The following is a 21360-nucleotide window of genomic DNA, read 5'->3' as shown; positions in this document are numbered from 1 at the left end:
CGCAGAAAATTAATTAAGGTAGATAAAAACTGATTCGAACACTTATCATACAAATTTAAAAAATAAATAAAAAAGAGAAAAATGTAAAAAGATTAAAGAGAGAATAGGGTTGTGAATAGCTTATAGCAGATAAAATAGTCAAAGCGATGGGTCCCTATCTGATTACAAAGGAAGTCAAATCCAATCCAATCCTATCCTTAAAAGAGAAGACATTAAATTTAAATTAATCAGAACCGACACTATATCCATTCTTTGCGTGTTGACAGCTTACATACAAACACAAACCCCATGGCCATCTCTTTATTTTGGTAAGAAAAAAAACACAGAATACATAAATACACACAGTACAGTCCCTATTTTTCAAAAAGTGTGGATTTCCCTGTTCCCTCGGTCAAAGGTTGAGCCGTTTCCGCTCAACTTTTCTGCCATTTTTTTCAACTTCTTTCGTTCACATCACCATCACCCCTCTAACCTTTTTTTATCAAAAGTTTTTTTTGTTTTAAATTTAATAAACGTTGGCTTGCCTTACTGTACACGAATAATTTTGAGTGTGTTTGATGATTGATCAAACTTGTTACCTTGGGATTGGATACACTTTTTTGAAAATAATACAAACAAAATATTAAATTTTTTTTTTCCAAAAAGTTTGAGAAATTAGGGTTTGCCCTCATAAATGTATACACCCCAACATTCGTATGGCTTCTTTCTGCATATTATTTTCAAAACTAATTCAAACAACCATGTGTAACTTGGTCACCAAGATTATTGACTGTATTACAGCAATCTGATGGTTGAAATGGAGGCACTAGTTACAAAACTTTTGGAAACGAAAGAGAGAGGTGGCACATGGTGTTGATACTTGAGTTAATTAAGCTTTGGCAGAGGAGTTGGAATATTTAACAAAACAAATTGAATGAGTTTGTACCTGTTTGTCTGTCAAAAAATTTCAATAGTAATAGTCTGGTTGTTTTTTAATTAATATAATTAGGTATTGGTCAGTTGACTCTGTTTATTTGCATTAAAATTTTACCAATTTTTGAGTAGAAAATGTATTGGTCCGATACATCAAGGTTTAATTTATTATATGTAGTCTGTACATGCAATTAAATAAAATATGAAGGATCTGTATATATTATAGAAAGTTGTTTAATGCTCAGTTTTTTAGTTTTATCTAATAATTTTAATAATCATAATTTGAATTTTAATCCAAGTAAAACTAATTTCATTAATAAATAACTTAAGATAAAGAAGAAACAAAAAGTGGTTGATGGAAAACGTATGCATACGGCATATCATCAGTTTTTACATCGTATCACGTGCGGTACTTACGTCGCAAAAGTATGGTCACGTGAGTTCACGATTTATCAGAGCGTTTTGATTTAGATTTACATTGACAAATAGAAAGAAAGAAAGAAAAAATTGGCAAACGTGGGGCAGAGTTGCACGTGTTTTCACGTGCTTTGTTAACCGTCCATGCAAAGTTTCCTATTTAGTCAATTTTACCACGTACAGTCAAACCAGTCAGTTATGTTGACAAAGTCAAAACATAAGAATTCACTGGAAATTTCATTCTCATATTGTTAGTACATTAAAAGTTAATCATATACTAACAATCTTTTTTTGCAAACTTTTACAGCTCATAATTAATCAATAGTAATTTATCGGATAAGACTTAGATAAGATTCATTATAAATTAACCAATTGTGAGCTTCCACATCGGAGTTATAAAAAAAGTTTATGAAAAGAGGTTGTGAGTGTAACAGTTTTCGTATATTAAATATGTTGATTACACTAAATAAATTAAACTTACTTATAGAGATAATAAAATTGAGGGGAAATTTGGTTTAGGGTTATATAGGATTACCGAGGTTATGTCATCTTATATTACTTAATTATCACGTTTTGTTGTCAAATAATTATAAAAGATTCTGGTAATCTTCTAATACTAATAGTGGTTACTATTGGTAATATTGGAGGTAATCTGATAACCATCATCTTCTTAGGTATTGTAAGATTACTTGGTTATCTTATTTTTGTTACAATTTTATCCCTCATTAATAACATTTTTAGACAATAATACCCTTGTTTTAAAATCAATTTAAATTAATCCAACTTTTACAATTTTATTGTTGTTTAATTAAGTTTTTTGACAAAAATACCCTTGAATTCAAAACAAATTGCAGACTACCACCGCTATCCAACCACCACTGTTGGCAGTTGGCCAACCATCGTCGGCCGCCGCAAGAAGTCGCTAGGAGGCTCTGATATGGCCGTTTCTGGCCATATTAATGGCCGAAAACTGTCATATCGAAGTAGATCTAGCTGGAAATGGCAATATGGTCATTTCCGACCATATCTATTTTGGCTAGAATATATTTGGCCATTTTCGACCATATCTACTTCGATATGACAATTTTCGACCATCAATATGGCTAGAAAAGGCCCTATCAGAGCCTCCCAGCAACTCTTGATGATTTTCAGCTACTTTCGGCGACTTCCAACGGCAAATGGCAGTGGCGGGCAATGGCTTGGGGTGGTGGGGGTGATTTTGTTATAACTTAAAGTTATGTATAAGTTGGGGTGTTTTAGCTAAATCTGAAATGTTGGGGGTTAAAAGAATTATTCAAAAGTTAATAATAAAAATAATATTATATTAATATTTAAAAAGAGGGCAATTTAGTATTTTAAATAATATACACACGAATGTATTCCTCCTAACCAAATATATTAATATAACATACTCACTAATTTATTCCAACTAATTCAACATATTTTCCTAAAGATTCACAGTAATCTTCAAGGTAATCTAACTTTCCATTAATATAAGATTCCTAGTAATCCAACATTCCCTAAACCAAACGCACCTCAGCGTTTAAATTAAATCCCAATCAAATTAATTGAATAGAATCTACATCATTAATGTTAATCATAATTTTACTTTCATGATGCAAACAAAATTTTCAATGGTTTCTCTTTTGCTTTCAAAAATTATATATATATAAAACAACAATTATGAAGGAATCAATTAACTTTGATATTAATTATGATAAATGAATTATTATCAATTTGTTATAATCCCAAAAATTAATTAATTTGTTGGTTTGAGCCTTACCTTGTGGGCCGTGGGCTGATTGTACTGGAAGAGTACAAACAAAGAACATGGGCCATTCTGAAAAAGCCTGCTGAAACCCACCCACCCTTACGCAATTCTAAGTTGAAGATGAAGAAGAATGTTTTTTATATTTCAATCACAGTCCAAGCTTTGATGTTTGCCTCCACCCCCTCTACAACTTGCCAATAATGTATAGTGGGATTGAAATTGAAAGGCTAAGTAAAGGAATCTTCATCCTAATCCACAAGTTGGGAATCATCCCTTTCTTATTCACTAACTCTACCCTCAATTTCTTAAGTAGATTCAGAACAAAGAAGATAATGGTATCCGATTCATTTGATGAGTTTGGTATTCTTCTTTTGAGGACGAGTTTCATAGAAAATCAATATGGTAAACAGAACAATTTCTATTTATGTGTCGGTGTGCTTTTGTGTTACATTCTGGGCCTCAGGGTTGCTCGTAAATGTCATTAATTGGGTCATTCCTAATTACTTACAACCCTACTAAGCAGGGGCAGACCCAGAAATGAAACTTAGGGGGGTCAAAGGTTAAAGTAACAATTAACATAAATATAAATAAAAATAAACACAAATATTTGTATTAATAAAATTTTCATTAACTAATACATTTATAATTGTCCTTGATGAGATTTCATCTTTTGAAAATATTGTATAACGACTTCATTATCAATACTATCAAATACATCCTTCTCTATATACACAACTAAACTACCATTCAACAATTGATCACTCATTCTATTTCGCAAACGATTCTTTACAACATTCATTGTTGAAAATGCTCTATCTACACTAGCAGTGGCAACCGGTAAAATCAATGTTAATGTTATCAACATATGAACTAATGGAAACACTTTATCCTTCTTAGTTTCAACCATCACTGTTGCAAGATCTCCAATCTCATTCAATTCCATAAATTTGACATTAGAGCATACATCCAAAATGTAAATATCAAATTGAGAATCAAGTGTCATGAGTTCCAAGTCAAAAAAATCTTCTGGATAAAGTTCAGCAAGGCGCATCAATTTTTGCTTATCAAAAGCAACAAAATTCTCATTTGGACATAAGCATGCCAAACTAATAAGTAATTCAGTGTTTACCTCATTGAAACGATTATTCAACTCTTGAAGCTGCATATCTAGGACACTATAAAATACTTCAATGCGGTAATGATGCATGTTTGTAATATCTTTAGTCTTCCATTGTGATCACCCTATAAAAATTTTGTCATCCATATTTGGAATTTCAATGTCATGTTTGGCACAAAAAGAACAAACTTTGCTAAGTAAATTCTCCCATCCACTATCCCTCATCAATTGTAAGACTTGCTTGCACACTTCAACCAAATTCATAGCATTTACAATATCTTGATCTTTTCTCTGTAGTGCTTGAGAAAATTCATTTGTAAAGTTAAGTAAATCTTTCATCATAAATAGACTAAACACAAAATTAAATGATTACATCAATTTCAATATATTTCTTGCCTGAAATCTTTGCTCGGAGTTTGTCCCATCTTTTGCCACAGTTTCAAGAACATCGATAATAGATGAGAACAGCAAGATTATGCTCATTAATGTACCATAATGCACACTTCAACATGTATCACCGGCAAGTTTCAGATTTATCTCTTGATTGAGGCCCTTTCCACTTGAAAGTTCACCATTAGAAAGAGCTTCAGTAACTTTACTAGCTTGCTTATCTCAAAGAATATTGCAACGTTGTGATGAAGCACCAACAATATTAACTATAATCGCCAAAATATTAAAGAGATCATTAACATCATCTTGATTCTTTGCTAAAGTCACAAGAGCCAACTGCAGTTAATGGGCAAACCAATGAATATAATAAGCACATATACTCTCTTTCAAAATCAGTGTCTTCAAACCATTAAATTCTCCTTGCATATTACTAGCTCCATCATAACCTTGTCCTCGCAGTCTAGAAAAACTCAACCCATGCCTAGAAAAAAAATTATCAAGTTTCATCTTGAGTGAGAGAGCTGTAGTACTGGTAACGTGTTCAACACCTACAAAACACTCCACAACAAGTCCGTTCTTATTAACATAATGCAAGACAATAGTCATTTGTTCCTTTGTAGAGATATCACGAGATTCATCAATCAATATAGAGAATAATGAATCTCCTAAATATCTAATGATAGCATTTACAGTTTCACTTGCAGCCGCACTTACAATGTCTTTCTGAATCTTAGGTGATGTTAATTTGAGATTGTTGTTAGGGCCAAAAATCGTCCTTGGCCCAAATAGGAAAACAAGACCACTAGTGAAGAAAAGACGAGGCCCAGTCCTAAAGAGGCCCAGGCCAGATCAGTCCCATTTGATATGAGATACGGCCGACCCAAACCATCTGAACACAGGCGTCCCAGTTCGGGATCACTTCATGGGCCTATAGGCAAATTCTGAGCCCACGGCCCATTGATCACATTCCAGTTCCTGATCAGTCTCCTACTCGTAGTCATTTTCCTGTTCAGAACACTTCCCTATTCGAAGTCACTTTCCTGATCAAAATCGCCTTCCTATCCGGACACTGATAAGACAGCATTCCACGACCCTAATTCTTCTAGGGTTCGCATCAGAGTCACATTAAGACTCCTATTCCCACCAGGATTGGGAGACCAGACAGTCACTATATAAACAGAGGTCAGCCCTCTCACAAGGGACACGACATTACACCTTCACATTTGAAGCTCCTACTTGAGAGCTTTACATCATTGTCGTAGTCACAGTCTCCGACTAGACTTTCGGTAACCTCTTTACTCCCTAGCCCTCACTATACTAGCCTCTTTCAGCCTTGCTGACTTGAGCGTCGGAGTGCCTACAGCGAACACCACCCCGGTGTTTCTCGCTCACTTCACGCGTTTGTTTTTCTACGTGTGCAGGTACAGCGGATCGCTAGTGGCCTCAACCTCACGGGATCAGACCTCCCTTCCGTACAGGTAGATTTTTACATCTACAATTGTCATGAGCATTCTTGAAAGCAACAACATAGACATCTTCATTATGATAGCAAGAAATCGTAAAAGCTCGAGAAAATTCCCTTGGTTGTTTGAATCGTAGGATTTATCATGACCACGAAATGGGAGTCCTTACCTTAGAAGATAACGAACTCAGTCAACTGTAGCATTTAAACGAGTTCGGTACTCAATTTGTGCTTTAGAAGAGTGTCTATCAAAAAATGTCTGAATGTGTTGGTCTTGATTCAATAATGATTCACACATTCTTCAAGCTTGGTTATGAGCAGCACTTCAAGCATAAACATTCAATCTTTCTTTCTTTTTCCAATTTGAAAACCCTTGACCAACAAAGTGATCACCACCCCCTTTATCACCAACATCTAACCTAAAAAGATAACAACAAAGACAAAATCCTGCGTATTTCGCTATACTATATTCCAACCATTGATCAAATTCATCAAACCAAGAAACAACAAATCTTCTTGAAAATCCACCAAAATCTCTAAAAGGAAACTCATGGCCTTTAGGTTGACAAAGACCCCTTTTCAAATATACTCTTTGGATTTGATCTTGAATATTAGGATCATAATCTAAAATTCGGGGACGTAAACCTAGATCCATAGGAAGATCTTGCAAATCAACATCCATATTTTTTCTTGAATCATCAATATTTTCCTCTTGTTGAGATGACGAGATCATTGTTGACTACCTTTTGAAATATCTCTCCATACTATTTCAAAACAACAATATATTATTATTTGATAAAAAAAAAATACAATAAATAAATTATATGCTCAATATAAACTAAACTAGCATTTATAATAATTTTAAACATGAAAGTTAAATAAATGAACTTAAATTGCAGTAAGAAATTAAACAAGAGCACAAAAATAAATAGTATTTCGCAAAAATGCTTGATCTACAAGCAGTGGCGGACCCAGGATTTTTGCCCGGGGGGCCCTCCGTGGCTCCGCCATTGTTTGTCAAACAACTAGTGAAAAATTTAAAAAAATCACCAAACCTTAAGCAAAGGAAATAATATAATATCAATAATCTGAAAGAAAATAATGTAACAACACAATACTTTACCACTTGAATAAATCTATGAGAAGCAAAACCTTGAACAAATTATGTTAAAAATAACATTCAATTCACGAGGAAACACAAGAAAATTTTTACGTGGAAAAACCTTTTCAATTAGAGAGAGTAAAAGACCACGGGAATCTAACGATCCATTTAAATCCAATATAATTAAAAGAGTTGACAACAATCACAATCCACCAAAAATGTTCTACACAAATTTCTTATTTCTCCTCTTTTTTTATCTTTTATGTTATTTTATTTTATTTTATTTATTTTTGCTTTCAAAGATTATAATATAAATTTTCATGACTTTAATCAGGCATAGCCTAAGCTAAAGTTAACCAAAACTTAAATTAAGTCAACATTGCCTTGACTTTTAATATGAATTAATAAAAAAAAGGGATTTTTTTTTTTTTTAGTATAAACATAGATAATAACTCAAACTTCTTTAATAATTTTGAGTAGCTAAACAGTGACGTTTGAAATGTAGGAAAGTGGTGGGTGAAGGGTAAAGAATAACGTTTAGTAAAATATAGTTAAGGTTTAATTTGGGAAAGTAAGAATATTCTTAAACACAAAACACAAAACAAACTCACAAGATCCATGCCTTTTTCCATCAAAGTAGAATAAAAAACCTCCAAAAAATAAGCATGATTCAACCCTAAAATAAACTAAAATGAAATGAGCAATACACATACCTAAAATTGAGAAAACAGAAAATGAAGCTAATTATGGCACCTTGATGAGTGAAAGCTTCAACAATTTTAGTCTTCAAAAGTTTTAAGAACGAAATAACATAGAGAAAGTGAAAGAGAGAATGAGAGAATAAAGAATTTTAGGGATAAAATTATAAAAAAACATATGGATGTAGAAAAGAGTGGAGAGAGTTTTAAACTTTTAATATGATATAGGCGTAAAATATATATATTAATAGCAAGTTTTTTATGAGTCTTGATATATGTATAATATTTCTCATTTTTTTAAAATATGAAGATAGGCACATATATCTATATTAATAGATTTTTTTTATGGGGCCTATATAAACAATTTTTTTTTTTTAAATGTCTAGGTCCGCCCCTATCTACAAGCCATTAAACCTATAGGTAAACTACATGTAAATTCAGCTAATTAGCACCTTAATTTCAATTGTATATTATTGTTTAATCTCATATTCATGATCTGAAGTTACATATAGTTTGAATGGCATAAATTCATTCTAATGTTATAAATCAAAACAACAAAAGAAATTTAATTCTAAAAGCTTTAATCTTTTTTTTTTGGTTCATCATTTTTTTCCAATAAGATTAATTTTTCTTGATGCAAGAACAATAAGTCAACAATCCATTTCTTGCTCTTACTTGGCAGCTCAATAAATTAAAATACACTTAGAAGATAAAAAGTAGCAGCCAACCAAGCACAATACTACAGCAACATGCCAACAATCTCACCATTTATGCAGAAAAAAAAAATCTATAGGTGCTTGAAGAAACATAGTGAAAGTCAATCAAAATTACCCATGAGCACAACACTATAAAGGACATTCTAGAGAACTTAAATGAATTAATTAAACAAAACTCAATAATTTAATCAAGTAAAAAAAAGAAATCAACAAATATTCTTACTGTTAAAATATATTCTGAAAACAGTGGAGATTCTTCTATTGAGTGGTAGGGCACGCTGGTGAAGAGAAAAATAGGGATTGGAGAGATGGAGTGCGGCACGCTAGGGCTGGGGAAGAGAAAAATAGGTATTGGAGTTTGGAGAGATGGAGTGGGGCACGCTAGGCAAAAGAAAAAGTTGGGATTTGGGCAAGAGAAAAAGTTGGATTGGGGAAAAAAGGGGGAAAGATATTATTATAAAAAGTCAAATTTTTTAATTAATTTAGTTTATTATAATTTTGTTATGGGGCAAAATTGAAAAATTAAAAAAATTAAAAATAAAACCCAAGTGGGTGGGTCTACCCCTGCTACTAAGACATTCAGTAATGCTTGTTTATATCATATCATGTCATGTCACGTCACTTCAAATATTAAATTTATAAGCTTCTCTAATAGTTTAATAGCGAAGAAGAAGAAGAAGAAGAAGAAGAAGACAAAGAGGATGAACTCCCCCATTATAATGAGAATTAAGTAAAGACTAAAGTTTTAATTTACAATACTTTTGTTATAATTATATCCTTCACTCCTTTGGGTGGAGGTTAAAGAAGATAATTGAAGGTAGCTAGAAGCCCTTATGATAATCAAATTAATCGATGGAACGAATAGGTTGTTGGACGTCAAAATCGATTAATGCAAGGGAAACTTTTAAGTAAGTTTATTGATAAGTGATTTTTTACAAAATAATTTTAAATAATTTAAATTTTATTTATAGAGTATGTAGAATTGGATCTTTTCGCTTTATAATCTAAAAGAGCAATGTTTTTATCGATCTTTTTAGTTATTGAAAGGATGTTTAATGGTTGTGAGTAGTGTTCAGATACCCAACCCGAGGTGTCACTCAGTCAAGGGGTTGGGTCCCGGGTTGACCACTCTGACCGACAATTTGATTGGTGATGCAACAAGTTTGAAGTCTAGCAAACACAACCCTGATAAATTCGCATAAGTCCTTATAAGTTTGAAATCTAGCAAACACGCCCTTGCTATTTGACCATGCATTTAGGGTTTTGTTTTCCTAGGCCAATTTCTAGCTGATTCCAGCAGCCAAAAATCAATCCAACATTGCCACCTGAACCATCGGCCTCCACTTTACAAAACCCCTTCTAACCTCGCCACTTAGTAGCCCCCCGTTCACCTATTGTGATTCGCATATACTACCACGATTAGGTTGATTTTTTTTACCCAGATTCCAATCGTTATTGACACTAGGGGATTGGCGATGGTCAGGTAAGGGTGGGGGGTGAGTGGGAGGGGATAAAAGGCGCTGAAAAATGGCCAGAAGTGGTCGGCGATGATTTTGAAATAGTGGATAGGGATAACCCAGCTCGGAGAAGGCCCTGGTCCCCAGTCCGACCAATTAAACCAGTTGGACCAGGCCGGATTTCAGAACATTGGTTGTGAATACTCTTAAATTCAAGTGTCCTATAAAGTATAGTGTTTTTGTGAAGCATCCCAAGTGATTATGTATAGATAAATATATAAATACCTGATGTATTTACTTTTGTAAGAAGTTAGGATTGGAGTGGCAATAAAAGCAGTTGAACTGCCGAAGATGCCTAGAAGAATTCTAGAGAGGCAAGAGAAGCAACACTCGGTTGCAAAGTATGCTCGAAAAGAAAAGAAGAGAGGAATACTTTTTTGTATTTTATACCTTTTATGTAAAAGTTTGTACAATTTATACAATTGTAACAGTGATATGCAAGGAAGTCAAATATACATAAATAAATACAAATCAACATATAAACGGAATGAAATAAATCCAGCAACACTATATATACTTAGGCCGCATCAAAAATTTCCAATCTATGGCGCGTATCATTATTCACATGTCAACACTCCCCCTCAAGCTCGTGGTTTATAAATGTCATAAACTCCGAGCTTGCCTAGTAAATGTGAATGCTGTCTTTGACATAACAGTTTTGTGAATATGTCTGCTGGTTGCTCTGTAGTCTGGATGTGTTCCGTTTGAATCATTCCTTCCTGTATTTTATCTCTAACAAAATGGATGTTAATCTCTATATGTTTCGTTCTTTCATGGAAGACTAGGTTGGCAGCGATGTCGTTTGCTGTTTTGTTGTCACAATATAGTTTGACCGGTGTTTCCACTTGTAGATTTAAATCTTTTAGTAAACCAAGGATCCATGTGATCTCACATATAGTTTTAGCTATGGCTCTGTACTTGGCCTCTGCTGATGAGAGTGAAACAATGGTGCTTCTTTGTTTTCCATGAGATGAGAGACTCTCCAAGTTTGATACAGAAACCAGTGAGAGATCTTCTTGTCATTGGCCATGAACCCCAATCTGAGTCACAGTATGTTGTGATATTCATATCTCCTTTTCTAGGTAAGAGAAGTCCCAGCCATGGACAACCTTTTAGATACATGAGTACCTTAATTGTTGCATTCATGTGGGATTGTTTTGGAGCATGCATAAACTGGCTGAGAATTTGAACTGTATAGCTAATGTCTCGCCGCGTCATTGTGAGATATATGAGCCTTCCGACGAGTCGCTGATAACTGGAACTATCTTCTAATAAGGGATCTAACTCAGAATTCTGATTTTTCTCATCATGTTCTTTTGTGGTGAGTTTAGCATTCTGTTCTATAGGAACGATGCTTGGTTTGCATGTTGCTAGACCTGAATCTGAAATGAGTTCCAGCACATACTTCCATTGGCTGAGGGATATTCCTTTTGAGGAGCGAGCAATCTCAATACCCAGGAAAACTTTGGTGCTCCTAGATCTTTAATGTGGAATGTTTTGTGTAGGGGTGGACCCAACCCCTTGGAGGGTAGGCCTCACATTTTAAAAAAAAAAAAATGTTTATATAGGCCCCATAAAAAAATTCTATTAATATATATATCTCTAGGCCTATCTTCAGATTTAAAAAAAAAAAATATATATATATCCAGACTCATAAAAAAGTTGCTATTAACATATATATTTCATACCTACATCACATTAAAAGTTTAAAACTCTCTCCACTCTTTTCCACGTCCATCTGTTTTTTATGATTTTATCCCTAAAATTCTTTATTCTCTCATTCTCTCTTTCACTTTCTCTATGTTATTCGTTCTTAAAACTTTTGAAGACTGAAATTGTTGAAGCTTTCACTCATCAAGGTGCCACAATCAGCTTCGTTTTCTGTTTCCTCAATTTTAGGTATGTGCATTGCTCATTTCATTATAGTTTATTTTAGGGTTAAATCATGCTTATTTTTTGGGGGTTTTTATTCTAATTTGATGGAAAAAGGCATGGATCTTGTGAGTTTGTTTTGTGTTTAAAAATGTTCCTGCTAGCCCAAATTAAACCTTAACTATATTTTACTGAACGTTATTCTTCACCCACCATTTTCCTACATTTCAAACGTCACCGTTTAGCTGCTCAAAATTATTAAAGAAGTTTGAATTATTATCTATGTTTATACTAAAAAAAATTCCCCTTTTTTTATTAATTCATATTAAAAGTCAAGACAACGTTGACTTAACTTAAGTTTTGGTTGACTTTAGTTTAGGCTAAGCCTGATCAAAGTCATGAAAATTTATATTATAATCTTTGAAAGCCAAAAAAAAAAAAAAAAAAAAAAAGAGGAGAAATAAGAAATTTGTGTAGAACATTTTGGTGGATTGTGATTATTGTAAACTCTTTTAATTATATTGGATTTAAGTGGATTGTTAGATTCCCGTGATCTTTTACTCTCTTTAATTGAAGAGGTTTTTCCATATAAAAATTTTCTTGTGTTTCCTCGTGAATTGAATGTTATTTTCAACATAATTTGCTCAAGGTTATGCTGCTCATAGATTTATTCAAGTGGTAAAGTATTATGTTGTTGCATTATTTTCTTTCAGATAATTTATATTATATTCTATTATTTTATTTGTTTAAGGTTTAATGATTTTTTTTTTTTAATTTTTCACTAGTTGTTTGACAAACAATGGCGAAGCCACGGAGGCCCTCCCTGGGCAAAAATCCTAGGTCCGCCACTGGTTCTGTGTAGATGTTCCTTTAATTCTGTGATTGTCTTCTCATCGTTTCCTGTAATAAGAATGTCATCAACATAAACAATGAGACTGATAAGACTTACCCTTGTGTCTGGAAAATAGGGCATAGTCATGTTTGGATTGGGTGAATCCAATAATTGTGAGAACTTCCATAAATTTTGCATTCCATTGCCTTATGCTTGTTTTAGGCTATATAAAGATTTTTGCAATCTACATACAAGATTCTCCCCCTGATTGCAAAGGTTGGGAGGAATATCTATATAAATCTCTTCGTCAAGGTCCCTATGAAGGAAGGCATTATTAACATCCATCTGGTGGAGTGGTCAATCATTGTGGGAAGCAATAGACAAGAATGCACGAACAGTGACATGTTTGGCCACTGGAGAAAAGGTCTCCTGATAGTCGAAGCCTTCCCATTAGGTGAACCCTTTTGCAACTAGTCGAGCTTTGTATCGTTTAATGGAGTCATTAGCTCGATGTTTGATTTTGTAGACCCATTTACAACCAATAGGTTTCTTGTGTGAGGTCCAAGAAACAAGATCCCATGTATGATTGCTGACAAGAGCATTTAATTCTGCCTCCATGGCATGTCGCCAACAATCATGTTGTACGGTATCGCAAAAGGAGTCTGATTCCCGATCAGTGGAAATATTGCTCATGAAGGATTTGTTTCTAGGGGGTAATCTGTTAAAACTCACATACTTGGATATGGGATAAGGAATACCTTCTACATGAGAACAGATGTAGTCGGCTTGCCATACAAGGGGTTTGGAAACTTTGGAGGACCGCCATAAAGGAATAACATCTGGTGATGGAATGTGGGGAATTGACTCTGTAGGTGGAGAATCAGTTGGAGAGGATCTTGATCGGACAGTTTAGTGATATTGAGAGATTCCTGAGGCTCATCTGAGTCGGTAGGGTTGTCATGCTAATCAGGATGAATCAAAGGGTCAAAGGGTTGTTGAGCAATGAGAACTGGAACCATGGTGATTGGAGTGTCAGGTAAAGACTCCAACAGTACAGGCGGTGGTATAGGAGAGGATGTGTCACAATCAAAGAAGGGAAAAGTTTCCTCATGGAAAACAACATCTCTGCTAACAAAATTTATTAAGTGTGGATCATAAAGACGATACCCTTTCTGGAGCAGAGGATGGCCCATAAAAATACATTTCCTGGCACGAGGAGCAAACTTGTCATGGGGTCCCACAATTGTAGAGTAACATAAACAACCAAAGACTCGTAAGAGAGTGATATCAGGTTTCTTTCCAAACAATAATTCGAAAGGAGTTTTACCTCCGATAACCCGTGTAGGCATGCGATTAATGAGATAGGTGGCAGTAAGCACACATTCGCCCCAAAAGGTGGCTGGGATACAAGCTTAATGTTTTAGGGCTTGGGCAACTTCCAGAAGGTGACAATGTTTACGTTCAACAACCCCATTTTGTTGGGGGGTGTAAGTGCAAGAACTTTCATGTAAGATCCCGTGGGAAAGAACGCTGTTTATTAAAAAATTCCAAGGCATTGTCACTCCTAACCCTTTGAACCCATGTGTTGAATTGTGTTTGGACCATTAATAGGAAGTTAAAGATGTGACTGAAGGCTTGGGCTTTGGATTACATAAGAAAGACCTAAGTCTCGCAAGAGAAATCATCCATGATGGTTAAGAAAAATTTGGATCCATCATGATTGGGAACAGAGTATGGTCCCCAAATATCGAGATGGATAAGGGTAAAAGGTTGTTTATTGGAAGATGTGCTAATGGGAAATCTTACTCTTTGTTGTTTGGCAGTGGGACAAATTTGACTGTTTAAGTAAGGATTAGATGCACTATGACCCAATCTTTGATGCAAAATTAGAGAATTTTTATTAATATTGGCATTAAAAGAGGAGATTTTATTGCTAAGAATAGTTGAAAGAGGCTCCCAGTAATAGAGACCATGATAGGCCTTACCTAAGGCCATATGTTTGCCAGTCGAAGGGTCTTGAAAGGTACACAGATTAGGATGAAATTGTAGTATGCAGTTATTATCTGCGGAAAATCTTGAGACAGATATAAGGTTAAAGTTGAAAGCAGGGACGAACATGACATTTCTAAGAGTTATGCCCTCGGTTAATTTTACAACCCCTGTATGAATGGCGGGAGCAATGCTACCATTGGGCATCCTAACAGATAGATGTGATATGGTTTTTGTATGTGTTTGAAAATATTTCGGGTCACAAATTATATGATCACTAGCCCCTAAATCAATAATCCATAAATCACAGGAAATTGAATTACTGAAACAGAAAGAAGTACCTGCATAACTGGCGGAAGCTTTGTTTGTTGGCATTTGGTTCAGCATCTGGATGAGTTGAGTAATTTGTTCAGGTTTGATCAATGGTGGTTGAGCTTCGGATCCGGATGTGGTGGTGATAGTCACATTGTTGGCGGTTGGATTGCCGTTTTTAGGACGACCATGTAATTTCCAGCATGTCTCCTTATTGTGATTTCTTCTTTTACAATAATCACAGTACATTTTTTACCTGATCAGAATGAACTAGATCCATTGGATTTATTCTGAAAATTCAAAAAATTACCATTGGATGAATTCCCCAAAGGTTGACCCGGTTGACCATTGACCCCACTAACTTGGTTGATCGCCTGTTGGCCATTGGATTGCTTGGGCAAATTTGGGTCGTTCATCCCTGGATATAAAAATTTTTCCTTTTCTTTGTCATTGGAAAAACCTAGTCGCGCCTCCCTCTTTTCTTCGCTGTTTGCGACGAAAGCCATAGAATTACCCATTTTTGGTGATTCCATGGAGGCCAGCTTTTGACTCTCGTCTTGGATGGCCAATTAATAGGCCCGACAGAGTGATAGTGGTGAAGTAGTGGCAAGCATCTGCGTTCGAAAGGGCAAAAAATTGTCATTCAATCCGATTAAAAAATGAATTAACTTCTCATGTTCTTTGATTCTTTTGTACTACTGAAGTGTTTTTGGTGATCCTCGTAAGGGTTCAGCGACAACATCGAGTTCATTCCACACGGCAGAGAGGCAGTTGTAATAAACTATGACTGCGTTGTTGTGTTGCTTGATCTCGGCGAGATTCTTGAGAAGTGTGAATAGTTTAGCCAGATCTAACTATCTATACATCTCCTTGATGAATCGTCAGAGCTCCTTGGTGATCTTTGTTGGCGACAGACCTGCAGCAACCTCCTAGGTCAAGGAGTTGCTGATCCACGAACGAACCAGCATATTACATCTCGTCTAGTGTTTGTGGAGATAGGGATCAGCTGGTGGTGCGACGGTGCCAACGATGTAACCATCTTTGTAATTGGTGATGAGGGCTCGCGATTTTGTTGCATAGTTCTCGATGCCAATGAGAACTTGTTTGACTAGAACAAGTTTCGGTTCATTGGAGGGTGAGGAGGAAAGGGGTTCACTAGGCTCCGGCCGACGCTGGTTTGGCTGGAAAATTTGGAATTGAAAGGGAAACGGGAAACGGGTTTGGGCCAGTTTGACCGGAAAACCCAAATGGATATGTGTTTGGGTTTAGGCCGGTTTGAGGATCTGGGTTGGTTTGCGTATTTGGGTTGTTTTGGTTATTTGGATTAGTTTGTGTATTTGGGCTGCTTTGGTTTTCCCGGTTGGGCTGTATATGTGGGTTGGTTTGAGAATGTGGGTCAAGGCCCATTTCTGGTGTAATCGGCTTTATTGGGTTTGTTGTTGGGTTCTGGTTTGAATCCATTTTCTAATGAACTAATCCTAGGATCTATTTTGCAGGGAAACCAATAACAGAGGAGAGGCAATGGATTAGTGAAGTTGAGAAACAAGAAGAGGATCTGGCTAAGGAACTTGGCTCTGATACCTTGTAAGAAGTTAGGATTGGAGTGGCAATAAAGCAGTTGAACTGCCGAAGAATGCCTAGAAGAATTCTGGAGAGGCAAGAGAAGCAACACTCGGTTGTAGAGTATGCCCGAAAAGAAAAGCAGAGAGGAATACTTTTTTGTATTTTATATCTTTTATGTAAAAGTTTGTACAATTTATACAATTGTAACAGTGATATGTAAGGAAGTCAAATATACATAAATAAATACAAATCAACATATAAACGGAATGAAATAAATCTATCAAACACTATTCATACTTAGGTCGTATCAAATATTTCCAATCTTATAAATATGGTGCATATCATTATTCACATGTCAACAAATTTTAATCGAACTTAATTGTTTTTTTTTTTATATTTCCAATATTATTTCTTCATATTTTGTACGTACTGCGTCTGTCCTGTCTTCCCAAATCAAAACAACCATGGTTGACTTAAATTAATTAAGCATAAGTAAGTGAATGAAAAGTCAATTATCATGTGTATATATATGTCCCTCGAATTGCCAGCTCGATGACATTTTAGATTAGTTTTGTGGCAGCAAAGTATTTTGCGACGTTGTGGATCACATTTTACATTAGAACTTGCATGTTAACACATTTTGACATGACTCCATGTATCCTCGACGATGTCCACAGAGAATTAACATATCATGGCTTTTCGCATTGCTTTCTGGTTTTTATCAGATAAAACGTTTTAATAAGATTAAATGGAGACCATACCATTTTCTAAACTAGAAAAATATGTTGAACTACCAACAGACAGATAACATTGATAGGTTGTTGAAATATACGATTTAATGTGATCAGAAGTAAGCGCCGCTTTTTGTATTTACTATTTTGAGTTCATGGTTTTAATTATTATACAGCTAGCTCTTCTTCATCAGTCTAAATTTAATCAAAAGCTAATAATTAGATAACACTCGTTTCAGGCTTCCATCAGTGTAAGGGTTAATTATAGAAATAAATAAATAAAACAGGAGGGGATATATTATTAAATTATATTTTCACCGATAAATGGGAGATTATCATGCGCTTACTGTATAATTATATAATCAGATCGTTAACTAATAACTGAAACACATTTAAACTATGATCCACCTTTCCTGATTAGAAAAGTCAGTAGGTGTAACTATAAGCAATTAATCATTTAAATTATCTTTTGATTTAAGCTTTTCTTTTTAGATGTAGCTAGTAAACTGTTCTGAAAGAGGCCCTCATAGAACTGTTTGGAACAAAATAATCAAATTTTTTTATTTGATTGGTTGAAGTGCTTTTACAGATGCTACTTAATCATATCCTTTTGTTTTAAAAGAAAAAAGAGGATTAATTTATTTATTTCATAGACAATTAATTGGAGTTGAGATTATATCGAGTTCTTTCGTTGGGAAGGTGTGAAACATACCTGAAAAGTCGCTTATCTCTTATTATATTTTACATAAAATTCACTGTGTAAATTAAACAGGGTGAGACAAAGACAAAGTTCCCATATTAAAACCCTACCCACAATAATTTTCTCTCGGTAGTATTATGAGTATTTTGACAGATACCTGCAGTGCGGAATCAGCATTTGAGAAAAGCAAGGTCATTGATGATTCATCAGAGAAGTGGGTTTTTCATCATATTGGGCTAGCTATCAAATTCAACATATTGGAAACGCATATTAAGAAATGCACATCAATTATATAGAGTTTGAAATTTTACTCCTTAAAAGTCAAGAAACGTGCACATAAATCAAATATTGGGACCCTAGCTATAGAAGTCAGAATAGTTTTTATTCTTTAAATGAAATAGGGTTCTTGAAAAATGAATCAACCAGAAAGTTAGGTGGTCAAATTGAGAATTCTAATTTGATAGCTGCATGGAGATGGAGCATCAACAAATACATATCACCTCGTTTTCTAAGTTTTTGGTTATTAGTTTATTAAGATGCTTAATCCCCCTTTTAAAGGTATAACCCAAGTTACGTTCCCCCTTACAATATATGCAGCTCTTACATTAGTAAAAGTTCTGATTCTCACTAACACTAAAACACGAATCAAATCAAATTGTTAAAGCCAAAAAGAAGCAGACAAATCCAATCACCGAATCATGGAATCCACAGACTTAAGTATTTAATTTGACCATTTTCTGCAGTAAATGTTACGTAATGGACAATCGTTTCTCATAAAAAAAAAACTATATCCTTTAGTTAAAGGAGCACAAACTATTGACAATTTTGAACTTTAAAAAACCCTACTGGGAAAGACGGCACATTGGGGTTATTTTTATACAAAATTTTGAATACTATATTAACATGAGAACAATTAATTATGTTATAATTCAGAAATATTATACCTATATGTAAGCTTGAGACAGCTGACTTCATTAGCAACAGAGACCCAAACACGACTGGTAAATGTCGCACGTGCGACAGTAAACCTGACGAAATCTTGGTTCTAGTACTGTCTGTTTTTTGCGTTAATTAATTAGTCATAGAAGTGACATCTTGAAAGGCCACTTCTAAGCTCGAAAGCCACCATGCACCTTGACTTAGCCAGATACATTGGACTCAAATAAACTTCAGTCATTATAGAAACTTCTAATCAACACGTGGGAACACTTCTCGCCCCAAGAATCTGACACGTGGATGACCCGGACCCACAAATTTTGCCAAATTTTTTGCTTTTTCCACTCATATATATGCTATTTCCAAGTACATGAGCCATGCAACAAGAAAACAAATTAACATACACATTTCAACCATGGATCACGAGGACTCTAGAGGAAAGGCTAATGAGAGTGGCGGAGAGGTGAAATACAGAGGCGTCAGGCGGAGGCCATGGGGGAAGTTTGCGGCGGAGATACGAGACTCCAACCGCCACGGCCAACGCATGTGGCTTGGAACTTTTAACACAGCTGAGGAGGCGGCTCGAGCATATGATAGTGCTGCTTATGCTATGAGGGGTCACTTAGCCATTCTTAATTTTCCTCATGAGTACCCTATGTCAAGTGGTGTTTCCAGTTCTACTCAATCTTCATCTTCATCTTCGTCTTCAACAGGTTCTTCTTCATCATCGTCAATGCGGGAACATAATGTGCAGGAGAGAGGAACAACTGGACATGGAAAGCAGGTTTTCGAGTTTGAGTATTTTGATGATAAGTTGCTGGAGGAACTTCTCGAGCAAGGAGAGAAAAATAACAAGAAATGGTGACCATTTCTGGGCCATGGTGATGGCGGCCTAGCCAGCTAGAGTTCAGATATAATATATTATAAATACACAATCAGTTCGTTTTTCCAAATTTTGATTGTGTATACATAGTTGCAGTAAGAACTCGGCTGCTTTGATTGTGTATACTGGTATACATAGTTGCAGTGAGAACTGGGCTGCATTATCTCATAGAGACATATATATATATATATATATATTTTTTTTTTCAAATGCTGCCTAGAGCTCACCACATCTGTCGATCGAGATTGAATAAAGTGTTTTAAAAAACACATATGTATAAAGTATTCAAGAGACAGGGGAGGGCTAACCCCCAGTTGTGTAGCCCAAAAAAGAACCAGAGACTTATAAATAATGGAACCATGTTTGGAAAATTTAATGTATTTCCTATTGTTAGGAACAGCACCTTCTTGACAATTGGCAAAACGACATTGAGAAGCAGCTCGGTGCTTTTCCCTTAGTTCGTCAGTACTTCTGTTTCTGGGCAATATTGTTTCGAGTGTCCTTCGTCAAAGTGTATTTTAACTTATGTGAAGCGTTGAGCCACTAATTCTGTGTTGGTAGTTTAAAGGCAACCGGCTCCCATTTCCAAGGTATATACTTAGCAACCGTCAAATCAAAATACTTCCCCGAATCTCAGCAATGCTGGTTAGATGAATAGCAGATCGATGACTCTGTTTTGGAATTTTTCAAGGGTGGTTATAGGCACGTTTGGGAATGATTCATCCTACCTATCTTTCGGTATTACTCTCTGATCTGATTGATTTTGATTTGATGTGAAGCTTGACAAAGGGCCAAATTAACGAAAGAAAACGAGGAAAACTCCAGCTATTCCCCTAATAAGTTTGAGGGGTAATCTTTATTGATAAGTGAATTTGTGTAACAACTGTCACAATTAACCGAGTAATTTTTGTTTTTCAGATAACAGGTAAGAAAATATTTCAATACCGCGTGTTGACATAAAATGATAGCCAGCATTTTCCTATAGAGGTGGTTCGATTTAAAGAAGCAGGTGGACGGTGGTGGCAGCTGCTTGCTTGAGCAGTAAAATAATAATAAAATTAATTAATTACTCTTTTTTTTTCAGGAAAAATACATCTTGTGAGTTAATTAGCCTGCAGCAGCTGCTTCAGGCGGTTGATAGGCTTATAAAAATTAAACGACAGAAATAACAGTAGAGAAAGAGAGGAGCAAAACAGGAAGGTTTGACAGAAAGAAATAACCGAGGAGTTTAAAAAAAAAAAAGAAAACCAATAACGCGTAATGGACAGGCTGCGATCGAAGGAAGCAGAAATTTTAAAGGATAAGTTTTTTAAGTAATAAATATTTTTTATGTGTTCATTGATAAATTTATTAGATGAAGTTTATGTTTTTATCGTCTTTATATATTTTTAATCATCAAACTTTTCCTGAACATATATATATATATATATATATATATAT

At 35.0% G+C, this 21360-nt stretch overlaps 2 protein-coding genes across 2 annotated transcripts in view; both read left to right on the top strand.

The window, feature by feature from the left end:
- The window catches only part of LOC116118050 (DNA polymerase alpha catalytic subunit-like), a 16367-nt gene extending 2617 nt beyond the window's left edge, over window positions 1-13750 (top strand). The window contains exon 3 of the mRNA XM_031404028.1: window positions 13679-13750. Within this exon, the coding sequence (XP_031259888.1) occupies window positions 13679-13750 (72 nt within the window). The remainder of the gene's footprint in view (window positions 1-13678) is intronic.
- A 5702-nt stretch (window positions 13751-19452) lies between these two features.
- LOC116118061 (ethylene-responsive transcription factor ERF096-like) lies at window positions 19453-20014 on the top strand. The gene has a single exon (XM_031404045.1). The coding sequence runs from the start codon at window positions 19453-19455 to the stop codon at window positions 19900-19902; it is 450 nt and encodes a 149-aa protein (XP_031259905.1). The 3' UTR covers window positions 19903-20014.
- The last annotated feature ends 1346 nt before the right edge of the window (window positions 20015-21360 follow it).

This window comes from Pistacia vera, unplaced genomic scaffold, assembly GCF_008641045.1.
Source record: "Pistacia vera cultivar Batoury unplaced genomic scaffold, PisVer_v2 Contig833, whole genome shotgun sequence".
Lineage (NCBI taxonomy): Eukaryota > Viridiplantae > Streptophyta > Magnoliopsida > Sapindales > Anacardiaceae > Pistacia > Pistacia vera.
The sequence above is the reverse complement of the archived record's forward strand: the minus strand, read 5'-3'. Positions and strand labels throughout refer to the sequence as shown.